At 36.1% G+C, this 27586-nt stretch overlaps 1 protein-coding gene across 13 annotated transcripts in view; it reads right to left on the reverse strand.

Annotated features, from left to right (window-relative positions):
* The window catches only part of TCF4 (transcription factor 4), a 333674-nt gene that overhangs the window by 110940 nt on the left and 195148 nt on the right, over positions 1-27586 (reverse strand). For 10 of the 13 annotated variants that reach the window (XM_017657168.3, XM_017657163.3, XM_017657164.3 and 7 more), the window contains 2 exons: positions 12172-12301; positions 11628-11677 (listed from right to left, as the gene is read on the reverse strand). In XM_017657168.3, coding sequence (XP_017512657.1) covers positions 11628-11677; positions 12172-12301 — 180 coding nt within the window. The remainder of the gene's footprint in view (positions 1-11627; positions 11678-12171; positions 12302-27586) is intronic. The other 3 variants (XM_073213105.1, XM_073213102.1, XM_073213109.1) reach the window with 1 other exon arrangement.

Genomic DNA, 27586 nt, shown 5'->3' on the forward strand with positions numbered 1-27586 from the left:
CACTGGCATATATCTGGAAATATTAACTCATATTCTGTTCACTCCCTGCCAGCCAGCACACGAGCTCAAACTGAATTACATAAGAAAGAGTCTTTTTCTTAGATAATTCAATCTTAGATGCTCGTAAATAAATATCAGATTTTCCCGTTCTTCTTTCATGAAAGAAAGGGGACTCTTTGGGGTTCAGAATAAAGTTTTGAAATACCAGAAGAAATGGAATCTTTTCCCTGACTCTCAGAGAGGAAGATAGATAGTAGTAAAACCCTGCCCTGCTGTCCTCCAGCATATTCTGACTTCCTTGCTAAGTGCACAGAATCAGACGCTAACCTGCTTTAACCTCTGAACGTGCCCTGTAATGTTTTCATTCTCTCTGGCATTAACATACTATGCTTCTTATGATTCCAATGAGGCATCGTCAGGTGAGGATCTCAATTTCTGGGTATTTCAGGAATCTGAGAGTAACCAGGCATCTTTGATGTTTACAGGTGACTCAATTTTTGTTGTGACCAGAACTGAACATAAAGCTTTTAAAAGCTTTAACGTACACATTTATGCATTCATTACACAGTGTTAAATCTAATTTGTTCTTTTTACTGTCACAGGAAGCACATGTTTAAAGCAATCTGTTTCCTCATGTGAATGCTTTCCTGTCTGTTTAAAAAAAATTGCGACACACTTTACCCTGAGTAACCAAGAGGTGATCATAAATATCCCTAAATAGCATTAAACAGATATGAAAGACATTAACACTTTCAGAATGCCAAAGTAGTATTAAAAAAAAATTCTAACAGATGCTCCTAGGTCAAAAAGTGAAATGTGTGTTTCCTGAAAAAACACCCTCATCAGAATCATAAATGAACTGTGAGCAGAGAAGTGAGGTGTCGCTGAACAAACGAGGATCCTTTCGGTGAGGAATACAGCAAAACCCACTGCCAAAGTGCACTTGCCATAAAAAGCCAAACTGAAATGGAAGTTTGATGAAAACCAATATCCTTTGTAATCCACAAGGTGGCAATGACTACAAATGAGGGGTGGCTCAGTTGCAGCTAGCCGGCTTCCCAGAGAAAGAGTGTCTCAGAACAGAAGCATCGGTCCCTGCCTGGGGACACGAGGAAGAGTCCAGCCAAAAGGAGGAACCTAAGGTGGTGCCTGGTTTTTCTGTAAATTCAAAGTGGCTGGGAAAACACACTCATTGTGGAATGTACAGACCATGCTCCCCTACCCCTTTGGACAGATGTTTTCTTCTTTAAATGCAAGAGTTTGAATCAGCCCTTATAAAAAATTGTTTTAAGTTTTCCATAGCTGACAAGCTTTGGGACACTTTTTCTTTTATGAATTCAGCAGTGGCATTGAGAAAAAAACATGTTACAATGAGGCAAAGGCCAGAATCCAGCAATTCCAACTTCACCTTAAAACATCTGTATAAATATTCCTGTTTAATGTTAAAATTTTACCCAAACAGTCCTAAATAAATTGAACTCTGTTTTACTTTAAAAGAGAAACAAACTGCCACACATGCCCACCTAGTCAACACATCTTCATTCTGTCAGATGAGGTAAAAATCCCAGGCCTGACCTTCTTTTTTCAAGGGTACCAGAGCCAGCCCAGCAAGGGTGCACTGGTGCATCCCTCGTGAGGACCCGCTGTTGGCCGTTCACAGGATAACGTTAATAGAATATAAAGAAGAAGTGTTATCGCCTTATAACTTAAGTGCACATTTAGGCCTTAACAAATTACTGGCAGCAGGAGTCGTAATATGAGGAGCTCTGTCATCTTGGCCCAAAATCCCATTTCAAAAGGAAAAAAATAGACTACATACTTCCAACACAAACTCTGCAGAGCAGTGAGTCTAATGATTAAAAAGAGTGATTAGGTGTGGTTGGCCTGATGGAGGAACTACTATAAGGACAAAGAGATACAAAAAGTGCTTGCGATGTTTCCTAATTTGAGAAAAAGCAACTGATCTCCAACAGGTAGAATTCTTCTATGTGTACCTGAAACCCTGCCTTAGTTTTGGCTCTGCTAACTGCTCCAGGAAGCTGTGTGTTAACTTTCTGTCCAGTGCCAGCACAAAGGTAGTTACCTGGTTGTGGATGTTAACACTGCCCGTGCTTATGGTAACTATCAGCTGTTATCATTTCTCAGATATTTATATTGCATCAGGACTATGCAAAGCACATGATATATGTATAAATGGTCATTTATATATCCCATTGTCCTTAGGAGGAACCTATATTTTCACCATTTTTCAGGGAAGAATTCAAGGATATTACATTATGTGCTCAAGGCCACATAGCTAGTAAGTAGCACAGCCAACTGAAGACCCACTGATCAGATTCCGTGTCCTTAATCACTAGGATTATACTGTCTTTATTACAAAAATGCTATCCAGGCTTGCCTAGTCTTTCTAATGAATCTCCCTGGGCAGAAGTTGTGCTTTATAACCAGTGCACTACTTAGAGGTATCGAGGGTCATTCCACAGTGAGATGAAATTTCTGAATATTTTATTTACTCCAGATCAACAAATAAATAACTGCTAAGTGAACAACAATCAGGTTGTCGAGAGCACTTTGGTCTACAAAGTCTTTGGAATAGCCGGAGGCAGAATGGTGCCATGGCAGAGACCACAGAAGCCTTGGAGACGGACTGCCCACATGGAAACGGGCTCTGCCATCTACTGGCTCTGCGGACCTCAGGCAGGTGTCCTCACCCAGCTCTGTCTGTTTCTTTAGCTATAAACAAACAGGAGTGGCCATCTCATTGGATTTTTGTAGGAATAAATAATTTAATAGTTGCAAAGTACTTAAAGAATAAGCACTTTGTTAAGGGTTTGTTATTAGTGTATCAACATTGTCTCATTAAACAGGCACCATTTATACGTATTTTGTAGACCATGGAGTAGATCTGTGACCTAACTAGGACCACTTCGTGAGTAGAAGCTATTAGACATTAAATTAGGAAGATCTCTTTATTTCTAGTGCAGTGTTATTTCCACCCTACTACACCACTTTTATTACTATATTCACTGATCGGACACATATTACGAAGTAATATGCATAAGGCAGTGAGTTTAGTGCCTACAGACAAAAAAGTAGATAAGACAAGACCCTTTCCCCCTTCAGGGCAGTTCCATGTGATTTAGGGGACTCAGCATCTCTGTAATAAGCCTAAAGGACAAAAAGTCCCTGTGTTACCTTGTGTATGTTATTTTATTTTTTGAATGCACAACTTCCTCAAAAGGCCAGACTTTATGTTCTTTAAAATGTTCAGGCCTTTCCTGCAAATTGCAGTGTGAGTGATACAAGACTGAGAATTTCCCTAAACATGAAGGTCCTTAGGTGTGCAGTTTCACGACTTAAATAAAGATACAATGAAGAGAAAGAAATGTTCCATGTTACACAGTGTGTCTAGTTTTTAGTTTAGTTGAATAAAACACTATGAACAAGTATAAACAAAGAAAGAAGTAAGTAAATGAATGAATGCAAACTTTCAAAAATGTTATCCCCCTCCCACTTGGGTGCTCCAGTTTGTTATAGGGTTCCCCTTAACAAATAGGTTGTTGGTGTGACTTCTTAAAGGGAAAACTGAATAGCACTGTTTGCAAAATACTTACTGAGATTTGGAATTTCTAATTCCAACGATATCCGTCTATCATAAATATGCTTAATTCCATATTTTTGCTCAGCCCTACCAATTCAGCTACTGATATGTGACAATGTCTTGTATACATCCTAAAATAAAATTCACAGAAAGGTACTTTAGGAAGAACCCACAGGTTCTGGCAATAAAATTTCTCTCATGAAGTATATTCCTTCATATTAAATGGCAGATTTTGTACCTTTTATGACATAACAGTGCGTTCAAATAGGCTGATTTTCTATTAAGTTCAATGGTTTAAAATTTTCAACAAGTCTCCTTCACCAGGTCACAGACATTCTTTTAAAATCTCAGCTTCAGCAGTAAAGAGAAATGAGTTGACTACTGCTGTACCCTTAGGCCAATTTTATTTTTATCTTGCCTACTATCATTTCAAGTTATTAGACTTTCCTATGATAAAGCCAGAGTTTTTATTCTCCACTTATTATTGAATTATTTTGCGCTTCAAGTTTGTTCCCCAATGAGCAAGCCAGAAAACATTATTGTACTCTGGGTTAATAATACACCTGGGCATCTGTGAAACAACCAAATTCCCCAAACAGGGTTACTTGAAAACATTAACACGAAGAATCAGCCACCTACTTGAAACTGCTTTCTCATAGCTGCTAATGACATAATGATACACTTTGCCAATTGGTAGAATGAAAGCCATTACAATATTATTATAAGTATAATCTAGGAGGCACATTTAGAATCATATGGGTTGGAGGGAGAAGGCTGCTACAGACAGGTACTCTTTCTCAGATGACACCCAAGCAATTGTTTCAAAACAGTATTTCTGTAAAATCCTTAGATGGTAACAGCAAGTCGTGACAGTGACAGTTTTTGTATGTGTGTGCGAAGACTATACCATAAAGGTCATTTTTCTCTGAGAAAGCATAACTCTTTATGAGTCCATGTTTCACAAAGGAAATGCCTTTTAATCACTAGCAATGAAAACACAACAGACATACACCACATGCCAAAACATTTTCTCCACAGTTTGCTATGAAGGGGCTTCTCTCAGAAATGTCCCTCTTCTCCTGTAGCACTGAATACTCAAAATAAATGTAGTGAAATTTAATATACATAGATCGCCTTGATTACTCTACAAGTAAAATGCTTCTATATCAAATTTCAACCCTAGTAGCATATTTATGATTAATTAATTCCTCAGATGACAAAGTTAGACTAGAGAGACAATGGTGGTGTTAAACCACTTAAATATAATTCTTTAAATGTTCGTTCCAAAATCTAATATGCATATTCTTTCAGAATTGATATGTACTCCTCATCGAAAATCAAATCATATTTTCAACCCTGAAATTTTACAAAATGCAGCATCTTCTGCACTACCTTAGTTTCTCTGAAGAGGGAGTGTAAGCTCAAGCAAAGCATGAAACTCCTCAAATAGCTCTGCACCTATGTATGCAACAGCTGCAACTTCAAAAAAAAAAGAAAAAAGAAAAACGGAATTGTTCACATGCTGCTGTTTTGAGATAAAATAAGTGAGTATTTAAAAACTACAAATTTTGTACCACATTTTATAAAAGCTCTTACTCCTCTAAAAGGAGCACACTCGTGTATACAAACACACCCCGAGATGGCTGAGCTCAAGGCTGAGAATCTCATGTTATTGCTTTGAGATGCATCTTTACGTCCCCCTTAAGAATTAGGTGCAGTTTATTAAAACAAACAAAGCAAGTGTCTGTCAACAGCTGATAGAATTTAATCTCCCTTAAGAACATATAACTTTGCTTTTTTCAAAGAGACTCTTAATTCCTTTTAGGGTATTGCTACACATTCTGAGAGAATCTTACTTAGTCCTCTAAGTTCTCTCTGACTTTATTATTTTCAGACAAAAACTTTAAAATTGTTTGAAACCAGAAAAATACACCATGAAAATGCAGAAATTGCCATTAATTGGGAAAAATTGAGAAAATTCCACCCCTAGAAAATAAAGCAAATGTTTCAATCAATGAAATATTATATTAAAGCTTAAAAAATGGTCTTCAACCAAATAGTAAGCCATGCATCTATGCTGTTCTAATAACATAAAATAAATTCAGTTAAGCCAGATGCTGCGGAACAAATTTTTACAATTTCAAAATGCATGCAAGCCTGTTACAATTCTCTCTCTAGGTAAAGTAACATTACAGCGGCTTCTAGGATTTCTTAATAATTAAACCACTCAGATGGAATCCAAGACCTCATACCAAAATATACTCCTCAGTGAAAGTGATAAAATAAGGTTCAAAATAACAGTTCTTTGAAATGTATGTCTCCTTTCTCAACAAATGAATCCAGTTTTACACTAAGAGCTATTGTTTCAGTTGTTGAAATCTTCACAAAAGTTCTGATAAATCTTAGCAGGTGAAATACTGAAAACTTGGCTAAAAATAAAAACAGGGAAGGCAGTGTGGGGAGACATAGCATGCACACCACCTTAAAAGAGCTTGCTTACTGGAATAAGCAGACGAAGCTGGCAGGGCAAGGCATTTTTATTGTGGAGGGAACTGTGTCTTGTATGAGTATTTGAGACAAATATCCTTTGCATTTGTACAGATAATCTGAGAAAGCTCACAAATATACAAAACATTCCACCTGTAGTTAACTTTTGTGTTTTTTCTTCATTTTTTCTCACTTTGTATTTAAAATATGCACAGAAGATATCTTTTTATGGTATCTTTTTAAGGGGAGCAGTATTGGGTTTCAAGATAGAAGGGATGGTGGAAGAGGGATCTCATCATTCCAAAATTCCAAACAAATATATAGAAACCTTTCAGCAAAACTCTTGAGATTGGAATGCCTAATCATATATATGTTGCATATTTGTATGAATCTTATGTGCTTTTTGAAATATTTTTAATAGAATAAGAAGCTCCAGTGGAAACTTAGAGATTCTTCTATATTGGTTTCATAATTAGCAATTCATGAAAATGCACAGCTCTGTAGCTTCTAACTGCAGTGGAGAGGATAAGACTGGTCAGTGAATTCAGTATTAACTGCATAAAAAAAATAAACTTTCTCTGTGATGAATATTTATTCAAATTTCAAGGCCTTCCCCAGCATCATGATATATAATCTGCATAAATTGTGTGAATAATACTTTTGTGCTATTTGGGATTACTTGTGTTATCCTTCACCTCCTTCCTGCCTATACATTTTCAAAACTAATAAGCACAATTTTGATATCCAAACTTCATATTTCAATATCTTTAACTGGAAAATGGGCATACTAAGTTTAAAGTTGACTATTGTGAGCTATCCTAATATTTTAATGTAAACACCCACCATTACTTTTTCACAAAGTAACTAGGAATGAACCTTGAAAAGGTTCCTTCTTTTATGTCTTATCACACAACTGATTACTTCTAGTTTTCCTACACTGGCTGAAGCCCAGGTGGCTGACACTTAGTTCCTTTCAAAATCGATAGAAGTTTTATTTTAATGACAGTTGTAGTATACTAAAATTATAATTTTGTTGACATGAAAAAGCATCACTGTGATTTTTCTTATGAGAAATTTCAAAAGTGATGGGGAAAACTACGCATTTTAAATACTGAGATTTTCAATTGTACAATTTCTGGGCCATTATTAAGGAAAAAACAACTACTAACTTCTCATAAATTACTTGTGATCGCAGGCATTTGAGAAAAAAACTTTAAAAAAAATAGCACATGGTATGAACAAAGAATCATGTTTGAGACTTTCAAATACAAAAGTTTTCATATAAAGGAAAACACATAGAATAATGTCATCAGCATTGTCCACCTTTTCCTAATATTTCTAATAACCTCTTCTGGAAAAGACTTAAGCCTCATCCAGACTTTAAGAATTTAATTTATTTAAGAATTCTTTCCTTAAGGAAATCAGTAAGCCTGGTATCTCATATACACTGAGTTTTTATTTTTCAAATCCACCTGATTAACTCATATCTCATATTTTCTAAGAGGGTCCAAATCCTATTTTAGAATTTCTATAATAGTAGAGATTGTTATCATCAGGATCTGTGTGTCCAAAATTATCTCTGACCACTTGATATAAAGCTTGCCACATTCTCCTGGTTTTAAAAACAAAAAACTAACAACAAAAACAACTGCAATTTGACATGGAAAACAGAATTTATACTGAAAAGTGCAGTTTGAGAAAAAGATCATTGGTGGTAAGAGCGGTCACAAACCATTTTCAAGAATCAAACTTCCTATTTTCAGAGACCTCTGAGTATCAGGGATTCCAACTGGGGATGGTGGTGAGACTGTCACCAAAGCTTCAAAACTGGTTTAGAAATGGAGACAAATTTCACCAATGCTTGAAACAGAATGAATGTAGTTGTTAAAAGATGCTGGTTAAAAGTACATCACTTTGAAACATTCCAAGCTATAAGAAGATGGTGGGCACAGCAAGATTTCAGAAAGACAGTACTTTTGTGTTTGTGTCTTTTTGTGCATTTGTTTTTTTTTCTGTGTGAAACAGCACAATATGAACAGTTTTTGCATTCTAGATTTTACTGCTTCTATGTTCATTTCTAAGAATCATGGGTTATTCTTCCCCCAAAAATATGATTTCACATGGTATATATTTCTCTGCATGAATTCATGATTAAAAATGTATGATTATTAGGTTGCATAAAGATAAGAAATTTTCTGGAAGGAGCAGTCAAGTTGAAAAATATTCATTTTAAGATGATAGAAGATTTTAAAAAGATGTAGAAACCAAAGAGACAAGAGGTTCATGTGCAGATTCAAGAATTAGGTACGCAAAATAAATTCTGGTACCGACAAAACACAAAGCTGTATTATTAAAACTCATCAAAAGATGAGGGCTGTGAGAAATGGGATGTGACTAAAAAGAGCAACACACTAGAATGTGAACAGAGAACATGGAAATGTTGTGCAGTACTAAGCAGGGCTTCTGGGGGCAATCAGATAGTTGCCATTTCACACACAGACTTTCCTTTAAACGCCCTGACTACAGGCCCTGTTCTCCAGAAGGAGAGACGGCCTTTCCTCCATTGCGCCTGTGCACAGTGACCCTGCAGGACGGTCCCTCTGCCATCCTATCACTGTCATGCCTCCACCGTGACTTGAGGTCTCTAGATGCAGCACGCAGTACAAACACATTCAAGGATTCTGCCAGATCCATGGCATGATGTTGGGCCAGGCTTATGTTTTCTCTCTCCACAGATGCTGCGGTATTTTCAAAAACAGGGCCAGACAAACCCCTTGCTCTCCTCACTTCCTGTGATGACCCACCTAATGGTGGCAAAGGAAGTCCAGCCTCCGCACTCTAGTGGTGTCATAAATCATTTCGATTACAGTTTAAATTTGTTTTGTTTTATGTTAAGGAGAGAAAGGAACCATTTTGAAAAGGGGAAAAAAATGAGTTGACACAACAGATTGTGACAGATTTATTACTATTTATCATGGTAAATATGTATTGAAGAAAACATATAAATGTCCTTATCTAGTCACAACCACTCCAAAAGAAACCTTTTATTATCCCCAATTTTTTATTATTTGTTATAAAAAATACATACATATTGAAGCAAGTTTTAGAAGTATCTCTTTTCAGACAAATATTCATAATTTTATTTGAGCCTAAAAAAAGACTAGGTATGGCAGAGGCCTAAAAATACAGAAATATAGGTCTATTGAGGCAGGAGTGTTACAGTATCCAATGCAGGCTGTCTCTTCAGATCAAATTACAATATACATTTTGTGTGGTGGTAAGGCATGTGGATCTTGGTATAAGCAGTAAGCCATCTAATACATACAAAAAAGCTAATATAAACTAAGCTAAATGGCTATTAAAAAAGAGCTGAGACTTTTTTATAGTGACAATAAACAGACGATCAGATTCTAAAAATCAACCAAACTTAATTCTTCTTGCTTAAAACAAGAAAACAAATAATAAGAATAAAATTTTACTTCTCTTGAATTTTTTTCCTTATCTTTCAAGGAAAGGGCTCTTTTTTACCAAAATGTTCCTTAAGGACCACGAAAACATTCAGCCAAGTTAAATTCACTAAGAAGAGTAACTCCTAAACTGCCCATCAAAAGTCAAAAATGCAATAATACAAACTAAATTTCCAATTCCAAATTTATTGAGAAGAAAGGAAAGATGCTTTTGTATTTCTACACATATGACAACACACTGACACACAGATTGTCTTAATAGCAAAGAAAAAACTATACTAGTGAAATTTTCTATAGTGGTCAGTTAGCTCTAGAGAAATACTTTAAAAATTTATGATGAATTAGGAGAAATTGTTGACAATGATTAAGCAGATATACATCTAATGCCACACCAAAGCATTCCTTATAATTGTGTAGATATCTGCATAATTTTAGCATTGAAGTAAACAAATGAAATTTATTTGAATATGAAGCATAAATAGGGTAGTTTAGCTGTAAGTTTTGCATGGATTCTATAGCACAGAACAGTCAAAGGTCCACTTATTGTATTGAATACTGTCCATATTAGGTTCAGGCATGCTTAAAATGTAAACAGCTGTGAGGACTATATCATTTGAAGTTGTCATTAAAGCTATTAAAAGCTAAAGTTTCATCTACATTAAATCCACCAAACTTCAAGCTTAAAATATGCTTATAAAAACCTGAGGGGATATTAGCCAATCTCAAAACAACATAGAAATGCAAAGAATAAAACACTCAGTACATTTTTAAGTGACTTACTGGTAGTCCAAAGTGACTATTACACACCACTGGCAGTTTCATTTGCACAATATTTTTCTATATTTATAGAAAATTTTGTGATGCTTCTTCAACATCACCAAGTCTATGATAATCTGCACACAAATTTGTGAGGCTTTTTTTTTTTTTTTTGCTGATAAGACTTATTCAGATATACTCCATTAATAATATTTTGGATGAGCTGAACTAAAACCAAGTCAAAAAGACAGGTGTTAGGGGTAATCTAATCTTAGCACATTTGCAATGTCTATTATTCTAATTTATTAAAAATGAAATAAAACTAATATGTGAGCATTGACAGGTAATATATTTTCAGAAATCTAAATCTAACTTTATCTTAGAATATAAGAACTTATAATAAGGCTCATTAGCATTCTTTTCAAAGAATACTAGTACCTTACGAAACACAGAATTAAATTAAAACTATACATATTTATCTCATGAAAAGGAAAGAAGAACAGAAAACAGGAAAATGGAAGAAGGAAACCAGGAAAGGGGAGGAACTCTTATTTTTATTCTATAGCTCATATTCCTCTGTAAGGAGGGAATTACTAGGAAAAGACCAGTTCCAAACAAAATAAAATAAAACTATCTAGGAACTCATATTTGAAAATACACACAACTGAAAACAGGATATCATGTATTGTGATCACCAATGTGTGCTATGTTAGGGACTGACTGGAGGGGCCTCAGCAACTTACACACAAAGCTCCAGGTACAAAAAAGACCCAGAATGCTTTTGGTTACAGCTCGATTCTTCTAGTTGTCACCTCGTATTCCAGACACAAATGGCTACTGATGCAGCTACCTTTGCAGGCTTTTTCAGTAACCTCTCTAGAAAATAGAGACATTCTCCCTGCACTCTGGACTGAAACCCATGTAAATTTTTCCTAAATCCTCTCCACAAATCTCCTTTTGCATGCAAATCCATAAATCATCATAATACCGACAAAGAATTTAACCAACACATGAAACTAATACTCATTCTCTTGAAAGCCCTGTACAGGTAAAACTTCTTGAACTTCAGGCACCTTTTCAAGGCTCTCCTCAGAGCTTAACCTGCTGAATAGCAACACAACCACCCAATCTTCCAGAATATGCAATTAATTACTCCAACATGAGTAGGTGGCTGGATGTGCAGGTCATTCCTATCTCATCCACATTCTAGATAAACAACGCTGGTGCACAGAACCTCATTTACTTCCATCTCCTTCGTATCAATACAGAACAGAACAAAATACATATTATGCAAAGCAGAAACAAGCAGTACTTACTGAAGATGGCAAACCTGGAGGAACTTTTCGAACTTTCTTTGTCTGTACCTCTGAAAGAAAAATGAAGAGGCTGTGAGTTCCCCACATACCCATTTTCCTAACTAAAACAAATTAAACCGCAAAGTCATTTAGAATAGACCAGATTTTCTTAAATCGCTACCTTAGCAAAATGTCAGGACTACTATCATCTTCTATTCTGGCTCAAATCAAATTCTGCCTTTTTCATAAAAATCAAGATATTTAACTTTTTAATGCTTTGATAAAAAAAAAAAAGGTTCCTTATATGGGCAGCCAAGAAAAAAACAAGAAATAAGCATATTCCAAAATAGTTCTCCTGCTTCTGGTTGTTAGCATACCCACCCAATGTACTACTCAGAGGCGGGGGTGGGGGAGTCAAGAGCCTGACAATTGAGCAAAATTTCATGGTTTTTTTTGTGGGGTGGGGTGGGGGAGAGTAGAGGGAGAGGGTGGTATTAAAAGAGAAAGAATGAAAGAAAAAGACTACTAATAACCACTCAGGCATTCAAACAGAGGAATACCTTACCCATGGCACTACTGTGAAGAGGCCTCCTTCGGGGGTTATTGCTAGAATACTGATAATACTGGGAACCAGGTTTGGTGGGCGAAAGGGTTCCTGGGTTGCCCATATCCATGTCACCTCCAAGGAGACTCTGCTAAAAGATTACAAAGGGAAAACAAACATGTAAGGTTAGTTTTCACATTCTCCACCCCCCAACTGATTGTTAGTACTTAAACCAATGCAATAAAGAAAACAGCATCTGCTAAGCTGAAACAATTAAAGCAACAAAACAACAAGGAAAAGAAAAGCTGTCTGAGAAGCCAGCTCAAAGTTTGTGAATTTTTCACTCTTTGCTTTTGAGAGGAAGGTAGAAGGTGATTCTCTCTGAACAATATCTCACCCTTTTCAGACGACTAACACTGTAATTTTATAAGAAAAAGGCATTTATGTAACACTGATGTTTTCTTTATCTAGGCTCTCAGCTCATATCTGGGAACTATTTATGCTCTTCCTTAACCAGAACCCAAGAAGAATCTGATTTTTTGAACGCACACAACTTCCCCCCGCTGCTCACGTTGGGGGTGAGTGTAGATGCTCAACTCCACTGACAACTCTGCCTCTCGGCACCGGCACAGCATGATCCTCCATGAATTTACACAGCACCCACAGAAGAGAAAATGCCAACTGAACCGGGACGAAATTCAAATCCTCACATTAACCTCCAAAAATTATAGACATAGGAGGCATTCTAAGCTAACAGGAACAAATTAAAGGACTTTAGAATGCTCTCTTGAGGACTATCGGAAGCTAAAACACATCGCCACAGATTAAACATTTACCTGCACAGTAGAAAACTCTTACAAATATCATTAACTTACCACAGTGTGACAAATTACTAAACTTTCGAAAATGATGACATATGAGAGATTATATAATACCACATTTTCTAAAAACTACGTAGGAACTTACCCATAATATATAAATCGCCTGATTATACTCTGCACTGAACACATTGTTCTTTTAATTATTCTGATATGCAAGAAAACAAGTGTAGATACTGCCATTTCTATTAAGAACAAATTTACTATTTAATAAAGAAATTTTAAAATTAAGTACTAAAAAATCTAACTTTATCGTTACTTGTAATCAACTTTTACTGACTGAACTAATTACTGTCCTTGATAAAGTACAGAATGTGTTTTCCCTAATCTAAATTCTAATCACCATGTCACTCACAACAGACTTAGGGATGCTTCACTAACACACTATTCACATGCAAAATACTCTAAATAGGCCAATTATGACTCTGCCCCTGTTCCCTGGTTAACCCGCTGAGAACTGAAAAATTTCACAAGGCAGTCACCAACTAAAACAAAGGGTCCTTGTTTTAAATTAAGACAGTCTTTTTGATTCCTAAATAGCTCAACAAAGTGGCATGTCTTCTAGTGAAAGCAGTTGGTCAAATATGACCCATAAGCTGGAAAATCAAAAATTCAAACCTCCCCTTTCCATTGCCATATAGCTAAATATCATAAAGAGAACCTCTCTATTCTGAGGGATTTTTGTGAGTGCTGGATGAGTAATATATAAAGGACTAATCAGCTACTGACAAGCTTGCCTTCACTGATGCCAGTTTAAGACTTTTTCAAGGGATACATAATAAACCAATACTTTAAAATAAAACTTCAAGGATGGGATTTTAGGTTGGAAACACATGTAGAGTGAAAATTCATTTTGAGTATTTTAATATTTGCCACATAAAAACATCTGATAAAACAAGTTATTTATCTGATAAAAATCTGACATCTGTGTGCTCAATTACTGCCTCTTTTGAACTTAAGACATCAAAATGCTACAACATGACAAACTAAAATATAGAGCTCTTTGTAATAGTTTTCTGTAAGTCAGACACCCGATAGTATAATATCAAATGATTTATTTATCATTTTAGGGGTGGCATTCAAAAATTTTAGAATCTCAGCATGAAATTGCACTCTTGCTAAATATGCTAAATACTATTAACAAGGTCTATGTTTATTTAAGTCCAAGCCCAGGTTTTCTTTGAAATATTCACCAACAATGTTGTGAATGGTTTAAATTACAACCTCCTTACAGTTTGGTAAATGTCAGATGAGCTTCATTTCACTGGAAAGAGAAGTTTTATTACTGATAACTTCATATTTTAGACAGACATTACCCGTACTTCTTTTTCTTTTTCTAAAATTACATAAAATATTCAAAAAAGGGCTGAACAGGTACGTTGGAATACTTGCTTGCCTTTTTAATAAGCTTAACCATTGCTTAATTCTTGTTGGTCCTGGTGGCAAAGGTTTTCACTCCCAAGAAAGTAGACGAATTCAGTAGGTCAATATAAAAACAAACATGCTTGCTATGCTGTGTTTTAGCAGCATTCACAATAGAGCTGTGAGAAATATCAAATAATAACTAGAAGATATCTAACTGGCTGTGGCTGACCTTACCACTGTTGTTCATTTAAAAGAAAATCATTTCATGAGCCAGTTTTAAATAAATCATGCATCCAACTCTTGCATGTGCAGCCACATGAACTGCATGGCAACATAGCACTAAGACCAGACAGCACTTACACACATTTAGTGGCTCAGACTAATCTTCTTTTTACAAAGCACATTCCTGTTTCTTTCTCTTTAGAGTGTTTGTTCCTTTTTCTTTTTAACTCGGACAATAGTATCATTCTTCTAAAGCAACAAAAATAAGCATGTCCTTATACTTAAGGGGGCCCTAATCACCTCTCTAGGGAAAATTAAGATGAAAATATATGTGTTCTTACTGTAGAATAAAATGAACAATGACCATTTACTATTGTTTGGCCTTTACGTCACACACTTAACTCTCTTTAGCAGTAAGATAAAAAATTTTCCACCTGCTGAAGAACCTGAGTTTATGAATTTAGAAAGTTAATGGCACTCAATTTAATAAGGCAAATTCAATATTGCACAGGCTGGATAAGGCATTCACTTACATATGTATTATATGTAAGTGAATGCCTTATCTGTACATATGAAAACAAATTTATGTCTAATAAAGTTAAGGTTGAAGGCTAAAGTCTACTTTGAAAGTGGGCAAATTTGTCTTAGCCTTAAATAAGACTATAAAGGTTTTAGGTTTTTCACATTGTGCAAGCTCACGCCCTGCGGTTATGCTGGGTCCCAGCAGAGATCTGCCCGAGTCTGCCAGGAAACACTGGAAGCAGGATGTGGCATCTCACAGAGCTAACCTGTAAATCTTAAACCCATAGTTGAGCATTTTGTTTAACTGTCTGCAATGTGATGAGACAAGCTCTTCCCCTTATTCACTCCTTATTTTCTTCCAAAGACAAGCAATTTTAAGACTTAAAATACCTTAACCAAAGAATAAAATATGCTGACTGCGTCAACCAGGTTTCAATATTTTGGAGTCCACTCCTTGCATCTAATTCTTCAGCAGAGAGACAGTCCCAACAAAGCCACTCAAACGCCAAGTTCAGAATTCTGTGAGGGTTCCTTTCAATTAAAATTTTTGTTTGTTTTACATCAGATCTGGGTCTCGGCCTAACATATTCTCAACCCTGCCCCCATTCCTTTTTGGGGGGAGCTTTTTAGCACCCTTGATCAACCACTGAACTCTGCTGAGGCAACCAGGAATGCAAACCATGAATTAAACTTGAGGAACAGAAAAGCAGCATATATCTCAAATTAGATTTATAACTGAATGGTGATCAAAAATAGAACTAACTGCTTCAAGCTTAAATTATCAACTTTTTTTTTCTTGTTAAACTAAAATCATCTTGTTCTGAACTATTATTTCATTTCAGTCAGCACTTTAAATGTAATGGGTGGGTGGTACATTTCTAAAACGGAAGATTATATTTACCCTTAATTATAGATATGAGTGAGATCAGAGTACGATGAATGCTGTTTTTTGGCTTATAATGAATTCATCTAATAGGTGAATGACCTTGAATTTCAGAATTGGAATCCGGAAAGGGAAAAAAAAAAAGAAGTTGAAGAAAAAAAATATCTCTGGGGAAAAGAAAATGTGCCCCCTGGTTTCTTAGAGCTTTCTCTGATTTTGCGTCACTCCCATTACGTTGTGATCTGTTATCAGACACAACATCTTGGGGGGATGTTGTAGAACAGAGAAAAGCAGTCTCAGATGAAACCAGATTAAGCTCCTTTTCTGAACTATTGCCAAATGCTTGTGAGTCTAATTCATGTTTGGGTATTCCAGTACTCACACAGCTGCAATTTCATTCTTTCATCACAAACCAAAGTGATGTATAGTGGCTTTGTATGGCAAGCTGACTCTATAAAGCCAGGAATTTTGGAAGGCTTTACATTAATATGGAAACAAAATTCTGAACCACTATAAAACTTACAAATCCTGGATATAAGTATAGGGGCCTAATATACTGTGCAGTGCTAAGTGTAAAATATACATACAGAAAAATTACAAATTATATTTGTTTAAATACTTTTATCACAACTGAAGTCATTTCTCTATAGTTAATTCTTCACAGAATCAGATTTTCAAAGACACTGCTGAATAAGGTTCCTAATAGCCATGGGGAAGTTTTTGCAAATCCCTGTCGAATTGCTGCTGCTGAATTTGCCATTTTGACCACAGAAGGGCCATTGCTGATTTACACAGTAGCAGGAGGGGGCAGTAATTTCGCTGCTGTTGGCACTTACTCTGCAACCTAGAATGTATCTCGCACGAAAGGGCAATGATGTATTTCCACCTGTCCACTTTTGAACTTCAAAGCTCAAAACTGAAGGTCAGCCTTTGGACAGTCTTTATTCCTGATAACTGAAGGTCCACAAATGCACCTTTGTAGTTTATTTTGATTTCTGTCCTATGCTTGGTTTCAACAAAAGAGAACCCCAAAAACTTCAAAATAAGATGGCAAGGATAACTTTCAAAACAGGGCTGTAACAGATTGTTATTGCATTGCAGAGAAATGCAAATTATTGAAATTATCATTTACCAAAGATTTTCTTTTAAGGACTTTCAGTCAAGTTTTTCTACTTTAAACATGTAATGCACCCGTAACACATCAGAAGAGAAATCCAAACCTCTTAAGAAAAGAGGAAGGGGCTTTGAGGTCAGACAGATCAGGTCAAACCCTAGCTCAGAGGCATGCAGGCGAAATGACTGAGGGTTAGTTATGCAACTGCTCTAAACCATGTTTCCCTCTGTAAAAAGGGAATAATAAAGGCTTTATCATGGGATTATCAGGAGCAGATGAAACAATGTATGTAAAATGTCCAGCAGAGCTGGTGTCCAGCACAGTTACCTCCTACCTGTATCCCTCCAATTCATAATGCCATATTGTGATCTACTGATAATTATTTGAAAGATTCCTCAAAAGTTGTACATGATTATTAGATCCTCTATTCCATTTTCAGGTAAAAAGTATACACTGAGATAATAATTTTGAAAAGTCACTATTCAAAAACCAAAAGGAGTTTTAAAATATGGGGGTATGCATAAACAGTGACAATTGACTCATGGCCTAGAGCGATGCTGGCAGAAAGAAATGGCTAGTTTTGTTCCCTATTTAATAAAGAAACTGGCCAACAACCAATCTCAATAATTTCAGTTTAAGTGGCCATTTTCCTGGAACTGCCACAAGGATTACCTCAATGGCTCATTTAACTTTGCTTTTGCAAGCATGAGAAAATTGCTACCGTTAATTTAACTCTATATGAGATGAAAACTAGTCACACTAGGTATTGCACAACTAGGTATGCAAAAAAGAGAAATGTACTTGATAGAATTTTATCAATCACGTGATGTTAAATTCAAATTCTTACTATTGCATTAGCCACTGCTAAATGACCTCAAATAGGTTCAGTTATTTTTCCCCTTGCAGGACCAATAATAGGCAGTTAATGAATAATATGTGATATTTACCAAGTACTATGATTTTAAAAAAATCTTTATTCCCCCATGACATCACAAAAAGTAAATGAATGTACTTCACGGTTTTGGTCAGAAATGTAACTCCCCCCAAAATTCAATTGATCCTGAATAAAACTTTATTTTGGTAGTGATTATGTCTCACAAACATTCAGAAATCGAATATATTGCCTTTTCCTATGAAGACATATATAACACCTTATACTTAAAAGTTATAATGTGATGCAAAGGTTGCCATGGTAACTATTATTTGTTGTGTAACAGAGTAATAGTCAAATAAAAACTCATGCATTTTCGTATGGAAATTACAACTGCCCAAGGGTTGGCAAGATTTATGCATTCACCTATTTGACGACCTCTGAAATTAAAAAAAAAATTATTTATTGCATACAATAAAGTGAAGAGGTCTTTCCATGGTTTCTGAAAATCCATTCTAGAATCCCAGGTCACCTATTCATATTAAAAAAAGGATTACATTTGTTAGTGAGAAGGTAGAAATTTAGCAAAAAGAAAACACGAAAGTTATCAGTAACCTACAATAGAAGTGGATTTGAAGAAATCTTATATAAACAATATCACATTTAGGATAACTACTTTCTTTTCAGTTTATGCAACTGCTCAGTTCAGGAAGTTTATTTAATATATAATTTGATAAGTATGCTATAATCACTACTTGCCTTAAAATGTTTCTCTTCAGCAATTTTGTTCCAAAGTAAAAATAGAACAATTTGAATAAGACCTGTTGACATACCAGGGAATTAGCACCATTTCTCCTATAAATATAAACACGTGGCAATAATAAATGTGCTGAAAAGTATATTTGGCCAGGTTGCTATTTTAGTAAAATCAAGGAACATCAAACTGTCGCATGTCAGTCTTCTTCATATTGGGTGGAGAAGATTCCACTTCAAGGTTGCTGTAAATGCCTTCCTCTCTAAGCAAGGACCTTTAACAACCATTTTTATGGAGAAACTGTCCCCCCTTCCAGAGAAGAGGGACCAGAGTCTAATTTATCCTGCTCATGCAGCACTTTGGACAGGTGCTCACTTAAAGTCTAACGGCCAATTCTGTACAATTTCCTCAAATAAAGTATCTTGTTAACTACCTGAACTTGTAAAAAAGGTGCCGAGAGCCTGCCATGTGACATGAGAAAACTGAAGTTATCTGAAGAAGTAACACATGCAAAATGGAACCTCAGGAAATTACTTAATTCCTTACTGTCCTTCTAGAGCTTGGCAGGGCCTCCTGCTTTCAACATGCATTAACAGTTTACCTCCCGAAGTTCTCTTTCTTGAATATGTGGCTCATCAAGAACGTGTGGCATGAAGGGCAAACGAGTTTTTGTGTTAGTTAAAAGAGGAAATGACGTGTTCATGTTCAAACCTGCTACTGTGCCTGGCACAGAGAACTGCCATGTCACATGTCCACTGCACGTAGAAATGAACACAGAACTATTACCACTGGATCAAATTGAAGACTCATGTATTCTGGGTTTTATTTTATTTGTTTAGCATAAATCTATACTGTTAGTCATTCCAAGTCCTGTTGCTGCTAATAGGAATCACAACAGTAGTAACGAGAGTGTACGCGGAGGAGGTGGTAGAGGAGCAACGTGAATTAAGAAGAGGTGTAGCAGCTGCTATTTGTAACTAAGTGTCGGCTAAGGGCCAGGCAGATCCTTTACATACTGACAAGGCAGACGATGTGACCCCCTTGTGCACACAGGACATTCAGAGTGGGAAGGTGGCCCACCAATGCCATGTGGCTGGCAAGCAGCAGAGCCTGGATGGGAATCAGGTTTGCCTTCAAAGCCTGTGCTCACTCTTTACCCCATATACTTGCCTCTCCCTGTTCTGTGCATTCTGTGCTTCTTGCCCTGACCCCAACCCTTAGGGGCAGCCAATCTGTTTCTTTTCAGTTCATTTTAACATCAAAAGCTCATCTTTCAAACCTACTCCAGAGGAGCATCTAACCCAGGAGAGCAGGACAGGCCTGGGTGTGAAGCCACTTACCCCTGGATAACCTGCACAATCTGTCTAACCTTAGCAGGCTTCAGGCTCCTTGTCTGGGAAACGTGGGTATAATTATATCTACATAGTAAGAACTAACTTACATAATGTAAAGTGCTTAGCAAAGTTCCCAGCACTTACTTGGCCTCTATTAATTAAAAACGAGTATTACTATATATATATATCATATACACAAAATATCTTACTATATATTAATACAACACATATTGTATAACATGTTTTAGATAAGTTAGACTATAATATGATGATGGTATTATATATAATACACATAATTACACAAACTTGTAATAGCGAAGAAGCCTTAGGCTGGAATGTAAGCCCTCTTATTAAACAACTGAAATCTCAGTCATGTTTGAAATTTTCCACCTTTACCTCTGCTCTCTACAGCGTCTCATTTGTCTCTAACTTTGATTGCTGTAGTGTGAGCATCTTCTCTAATGAGGTTCAAATTCTTTGCCTTTTTCTTTTTTCTTATTTCTTTTCTTCCCAGTCCTCTGCCTTCCAAACCTTTCCCCATGTCACCTGAAAAACTTACCTGCTGTAACATTTCTCATGTTATAGGCAAGTAAGTGTTTATGTATCTGGGGGCCCCTCCAGCACGGACAGTGAGCTTCAATCATCTTTGTATTCCTGACACCAAGCAATGTAGGCCTTGGTACGTAGTACGTCCTCAATAAATAAATGCCAATTGGCTTAATCAGGTAATTAACTACTTAACTACTGAATGTGTTTCGACAGTTACCGTCATGAAGATAACTTCTCCATCCCTATCCTAGTAGACAAGTAACTCCTATACCCACATATTCAGTCTTGTCCTCAGCTTTTCTCCTGGGCCTCTGGAGTGGTTTTAAAGAACACCACCTCATGAATGCTTCAAAAAAAATTAAAATTTCATCTTTCATATGTTAAGACTGAACACATCTTTTCTACAAAAATTTCTGCTGCTTCCTAATTATGCTCTCAGCCCTTTAAAATTATTTCAGGAGTCAGCATTTGGAAAGTCTGCAAAGAAATTCACTGTATATTTATCTATATACACACAAGAAGGTTTACATTTGTTTTTAGCTATGAGTGGTTTGGTTGAAAAATAGCTGGACTTTCCTAAATTTGTTGTATTGTCAAATGGTTTATCAGCCATCCAGTGAGACCAGATTCTACAGAGAACCTGAAACAGCTGGGGAAATGCAGGCACTACCAGGGGAAACAGATTCAGTGACACCATGAACCTCCAGGGGGAAAAGGCACTGCAGGAAAGAGGGGCAAATGCACATGGAGAAGAGACAGACAGATTGTGGGGAGTTCAGAAGAGGCCAGTTACTCTGGGGAACATAGCATGTGAAACAGGCTGAAGAAGTTAAAACAGCTGGCTGTGAAATTACTCTCCTTAGCAGATAGTAAGGAAGTCTTAACGTGATATTTAGCACTGGGATTCTAATTTCTTAACTATGGATAACAGCAATCAAAAGATAGTAGGTGCTCAATGCAGCTTAGTGGACTTTCGGCCACAGAAAGGGCGACAGTCAAGAAGAGAGAGAAATAAGATAATGCAATGACAAGAACTGAGCTTCAACACAATGCAACTTTGGGGCCTGTGTCTTCATTGAAAGGGATATGGTCTAACCTGTCTTAGCCTATTTATGTGCCAATTTGTCTGAACTCTTCTGACTCAGCTCATGTTTCCAGAACAGCACCACTAAATACTAAGAATGATGTTCTAAGACGGAGGTCATCAAATATTTTCTTAAAAGGCCAAATAGTAAGTATTTTAGTCTTTGCCAGCCATACGCTCCCTGTCGCAACTACTCAACTCTGCTGCTGCAGTGCTAAATCAGCCATGCGTGATATGTAAATGAACAGGTGAGACTGTGTTCCAATACAACTTTATTTATAAGAATGGGCCGTGTGCTGGCTTTGGCTTCAGGCCACAGTTTGCAGTCCCATTTTCTAAGATGAAGGTAGAGTGTTTTTAATAGGACACATCCCCAAAGTTCAATTATTTTGCCATGTTAGAAATGCCATGAGATTTTCTGGATGCCACTGTCACCCCTTACTCTCCCCCTCACCCAGGTCAAACTGGGATGTTCATATACTATCAGAATTTAGCCTTCTAAATCCTGGAGCTGCTTCTGTTCACAGAAGACAAACCTTCAGAGCTGCAAATACTCAACTCCTCACCTCCTCACCTCCATCCAAAGCCAGTTTAGCTCCAAACGACCTTTTTCTCCTCTCTTTCCTCTCCCACACATGTCATCTACTGAACTCACTGAGCACCTGCTGTAAGCAGCCACTGATCTAGGCATTGGGGATACAGAAACTCCACAGTCACAGCTTCTCCTCAACCTGGTCTAAGTACAGGGAGAGTCACAAGGAGTCTGGACCTCCCCAGACAGCCTTCTTTCTCATCATTTCTAATTGCCATCGGTACCAGAGCTGCAGGCTTGACCTCTGCAGCTTCCCCATTTAAACAAGGACCTGTTGCTCTTTTGAAACTCCAGTCAAAAGTCACTTATTCCATGACTCTCTCCTAAGTAAACTAACTAGTCTCCAATCTTACAGTTCCTTTAACATTTACACACTTTTTTTAAAGGCAGCCTTCAGCCTTTATGGGAAAGATTAATATTTCAACAATAAGAAACCAACTAACTTTACAGAGTTGGAATAGGATTGCGATTTTTAAGTTTCCTGATAGTAACTGAAAAGTATTTGTATCCCTCTAATATTCTATTTTCTCCCCAAGGATATAGGACAAGCATATATTTTATTATGTTTGTTATGTTTTATCCTAATAACTCATTATAAATATATTTAGGTATTCAGCATATGACACTGATTATCTAAATTAATTCACAAGCCAGTCTTAAGAAAAATGATGAAAGGATTCAGCAACACAAGTACTTCAGAAACACCACAGTCATCTCAAATGTCAGTTTTTAAAGGAAACAAGTACTTTAATCTTTTCACACAAATATTTGCAGAAAAGTACTTGCATAAAACTCAAAATTAAATTTGAATTTTAATGCATATCCAAACAAATGCCAAATAAATAAAAATAGATGAGGAGAGGGAGAACAATGGGATTCTAAAATGGTTCTAAATTTTATCTGGAAAAATAATGTATAGTAATTATAGGTAAGAAAATTTTAAAAAGTAAGGTGGGAAAACCTAATATATCTACATCTACATCTACATATACATTTTAAACAAGGTAAATTAAAACAATTTGGTATTGCAGCCAGAAGGGACAGGCATAGCAATAGAAGTATATAGAGAGAGATTATGATAAAGGTGTCATTTAAAAATCAATGAGGAAACAAATTATTCAATAAGTGACACCAAAAAACTTGTTCAGCATTTGAAGAAAAACAATTGAGGTCTTTGCCTCACATTTTATGCGTAAATGTGTTTAAATGCAAGAGTAAAACATAAAAGAAAATAAAACATAATGAAAACATTCTAAAAACTGTTAAAGTAGGGAAGACCTTTGTAGCTATGACTTTAGATGCAGAAACCTATGACTACAAAATTATTTTGAAAAACATTATGCAAGCCACAACAACGTTTGAAAAAATCTTTTGTAACAGGTAGTTCAAAGGAAAGATAAATACTCTTAATAAGCGAAAAGCTCTTAGGTTGCAATAAGAAAAGAAAAAACTAAATAAATAGACTGTTGAGGAATGTGAAGGATTCTGTAATAGAATGAATAAATTTGAGATTTGGCAATAAATATATGAAAAGATATTTGGCAAACTGCAACAGGACAAGTTTTCTGCTGCCAGTGAGGAGGTTCAGTTTCATTTATCACTAATGGGAATGTAAACTGGTGGTCTGGAAGGCAATTTTAAATGTACAGCAAAATTTTAAAAGCACATGACTTTAAAATTTCAATTTCAGAATTTTATTCAAAGGATAAACTTGGACAAAGGTACAAAAATACATGTGCCAAGTTGTCCGTGGCAAATTTGTAACAGCCAAGTTTATGAATTTTAGAAAAACCTAGCAGTAGTTTTGTTAAATAACAAGCATGAAATGAACTGGTAAACTTACATTAAATGAAAAAGCATGTTTTCAAAGGGTAGCACCTATAGGATATGATCAGTTTTTCTTAGAAGTATCTCCAGGTAATTCCTTAGTCAAGTCATGATGTTTTATTAGAATATTTCTTATTTTGGCAAATTCCTTTGCTTACATTTGTTATAAATAACATACTTGAGTAACTTCATAGAGTTCTGGCAAGATAATTTTAGATAGGAAAAGGCAGGATGAAGATTATTTTCATTTCAGAAATATTCCTTGTACTTTGTTCATAACAAGATAAAGAAAAATCTGATTATATTTGTGCATGCAGAGCCCCTGTGAAAGCTACCACAGGGGGTTTATCAGATATTTGAGAGCTTTCTATAGAAAAATCTTGAAACCAAACCTAATAATGTCAATATAAAAGGCACAAGATAGTTTGACCTATTTTTTAAAAGTATGGAAGTTAAATTGATTTTCATTTTAGTTCCCATATGTTGATCATGTCCCTATTATAATTTATTAATGTTCATCACAAAAACAAACAGAAGAGGGCCGGATTTAGCAAATATGTAGAATCTCCCACTTTCCTTTCATAGCTTCCTTATTGCATTTACCTACATAATTTCCTATAGAAGTGCTGGATAAGTGCCTACATTACTATGACGTATGAACGACTTTGGACTATGACCTACCCCACGAAGCAAGTGGCAGAATGCAGCAATAATGCTGTTTTTCTCCTACACCGCAAGTCAGCTCTCTGATCTCCTCAAGCAGCAACAGCCTTTCAGAGAGCCCGGCAGCCTTTCAACTCAACAGGCTTTGAGAGACACACATCTAAGCTTTTTTTTTTAGATGGGAAGTACTATTTTTAAAATTGTTTAAAAATTTTTTTCTATGTAGATAAAAGCCTTCTTTATTTTATATTTCTAAATGTCATGTGAACTGAAAGAAGCAAGTCATTTATCATTTATATGATGGGCCTAAAATCCTTTACCAATGATATTTGCTTTACTTGTTATTTGGGTTTTTTGCTCCAGAGAAGGTAGATGTTTATTTATTTTTGTTCACTTACAAGTCCATAGTTTCCTTGTCTTCAATTCGGATTTTCTAAAAGCTCTGAACACTTTCTGCGGTTTTGTGACAAACCTGACCTGAACTGATGTGAGGATATCCATGATCTTTTTTTTTTTTATCATAGTAGGTTATGCCTCCTGATGTGTTTGCTATAGGAACAGTCATCTACTTAATTACTGGATGCTGCATCAGACTCCATGGGGGGGGGGGGGGGGTTATGCAGTGCATGTTACACGTACCATATGAACTTCCTAAAATGCAAAGAATTCCTGAATTCTGAAACACCAAAGGCCCCAAGGGCTCTGGTCTAGGGAGCTGTGGTCTACAGAAGTTCTTTTCCCATGAAGTGCTTAAGGTACAGTTTGAAAAAAATTTACCACAACAATCATCTTTTAATTACTTCTGTGGACAGTGTCAACACCTAAACCTATTTAAAGTAAAAGTGGCTTTCAATTCCCTTAGAATATTCACACCTCGCCTGCTCAAGTTAAGCATGTGTATTTGAACATGTCCAGTGTGTCTAAACCTAATAGATCTCCTACAGGGAGACAGTCTAGACCTTTCCTTATTGTTCGCCATGTGGTAATTTTATTCCTCCTGAGGAACATTTGGGTACTCAGGAGTACTAATCATATCTATTAAGATTTTTGGTTATTGTTCTGATTTGTAAGCTACTTAACTAGACATCTCATTTCCACTGCTATTTGAAAAAAGTTTTATGTACACAAAATAATACGTAGTTTAACCATCCAGGTTCCACTAATGTAATAGTGATAAAGACCCAATACCCTCAGAACCCAGTGAGATCTCTGTTCTGAAATGGGTGCTCCACCTTCACAGCCAAGTTTCCCTACAGTTTTTCAATACACAGCTCTAAAATTGTCCAGACCAGCTGTGTATGTGTGTATAATTATGTATGTGTATATATATATATATATATATATATTATGTATTTATATTTATGTGCTTATTTGTATACTATCTCCATTCAAACACCCACAAACCTATGTGACATCCTCCTCCTCTTGCAAAAGCTCTTGCAAGTTCTATTCCTTTATCTGAAATGTTAGGTTTGCAAGGCACTCTGCATGTTCAGACAGAAGAAAGAATGCAAAATACAACGAAAAGCTGCAGAAACACGCAAAAGGAATGAATTATAGATGACCATACTCCAGATGGCATTTAATAAGGAGAAGAAACTTCATTAAATTAATTTGTTCTGAATATTTTGTAACCTCCAATGAAATAATCATCATTCAATCCTAAAACCAACAAGTAATAGATGATGAGAAACTTTATGATAACTTTATGATAGGGGGAGTAGGCTGGCAGTACATGAATTCACTGATCAATCTAAGAATTATGAAAAGAGAACTCCAGGCATTATCTATTTCTTGGTGTGAAGTAAATGATGTACACATGATAATCCATGAAAAAAATGGGACCTACATCTTATGAAATCTTTAGATTCAAGCTATCAGTTTATAGGAAATATGGAGAATAGAATAACATGTTGAATGACACCAGGAGGAAGCAATCAGTTGAATCCAGATTTGGGACACTACATATGAAAAATGACCCAGTTATATTATAAAGGGGAGGGATGGGGAAAGTTATTAATTTTAAAAAGAATCAAGAGACATGATAATCAAATGCAATGTGTGGACCTTGCTTGGATTCTGACTCAAACATGCCAACTGTAAAAATATATTTGCAAGACAACTGGGGAAAATCTCAGTATGCTATTAAAGTATTATTGATAGTTTTGTTAGCTGTAATACTGGAATTGTAGCTATGAAAAGCAAAACAGGGGGCTTATTTGTTAGAGATACTCCTGAAATATTTACAGGTGAAATAATATGGTGTCTGGGATTTGCTTTAAAATATTTCAGAAACATAAAGTGGAAGGATGCTATATAAAAAAAGACTGAGAAAATGGTGACATCTGTTGAAATTGGATGATGGATAGCTACACGGTAGAGCATTTTGCAATTGTCTCTAGTTTTTGTGTATTTGAAAATTTCCATAATAAAAAGATTCTAAAAGCTTAAAACATCAATAAAACAAATTCCCCCAATTTTGAAACTTAAGGGCAGAGACTGAGATTCAAAGTGCCTTCTGGACACCAAATAATGAGACAAGCTGCAGATTCCTCTAAGATTTATACTCTGTCCCTTTCTTAGAATCACAGGATTTTTAAAACTAGCATAGCAACAAAGTTCTTGGAGACACTAAATTAAAGGTCAAGCAAATGATCAGAGAAGGAACCAGAAGTCCCTTCTGATCCGAGGACCAGTTCATAAACTTGACCCTCTGCCCCTGAGCCACAATATGTGTTCATTTGCAAGTCACAGGCACAAGTGACTGAGGCTCACGAA

Source organism: Manis javanica, chromosome 9, assembly GCF_040802235.1.
Source record: "Manis javanica isolate MJ-LG chromosome 9, MJ_LKY, whole genome shotgun sequence".
In the NCBI taxonomy this organism is placed as follows: domain Eukaryota; kingdom Metazoa; phylum Chordata; class Mammalia; order Pholidota; family Manidae; genus Manis; species Manis javanica.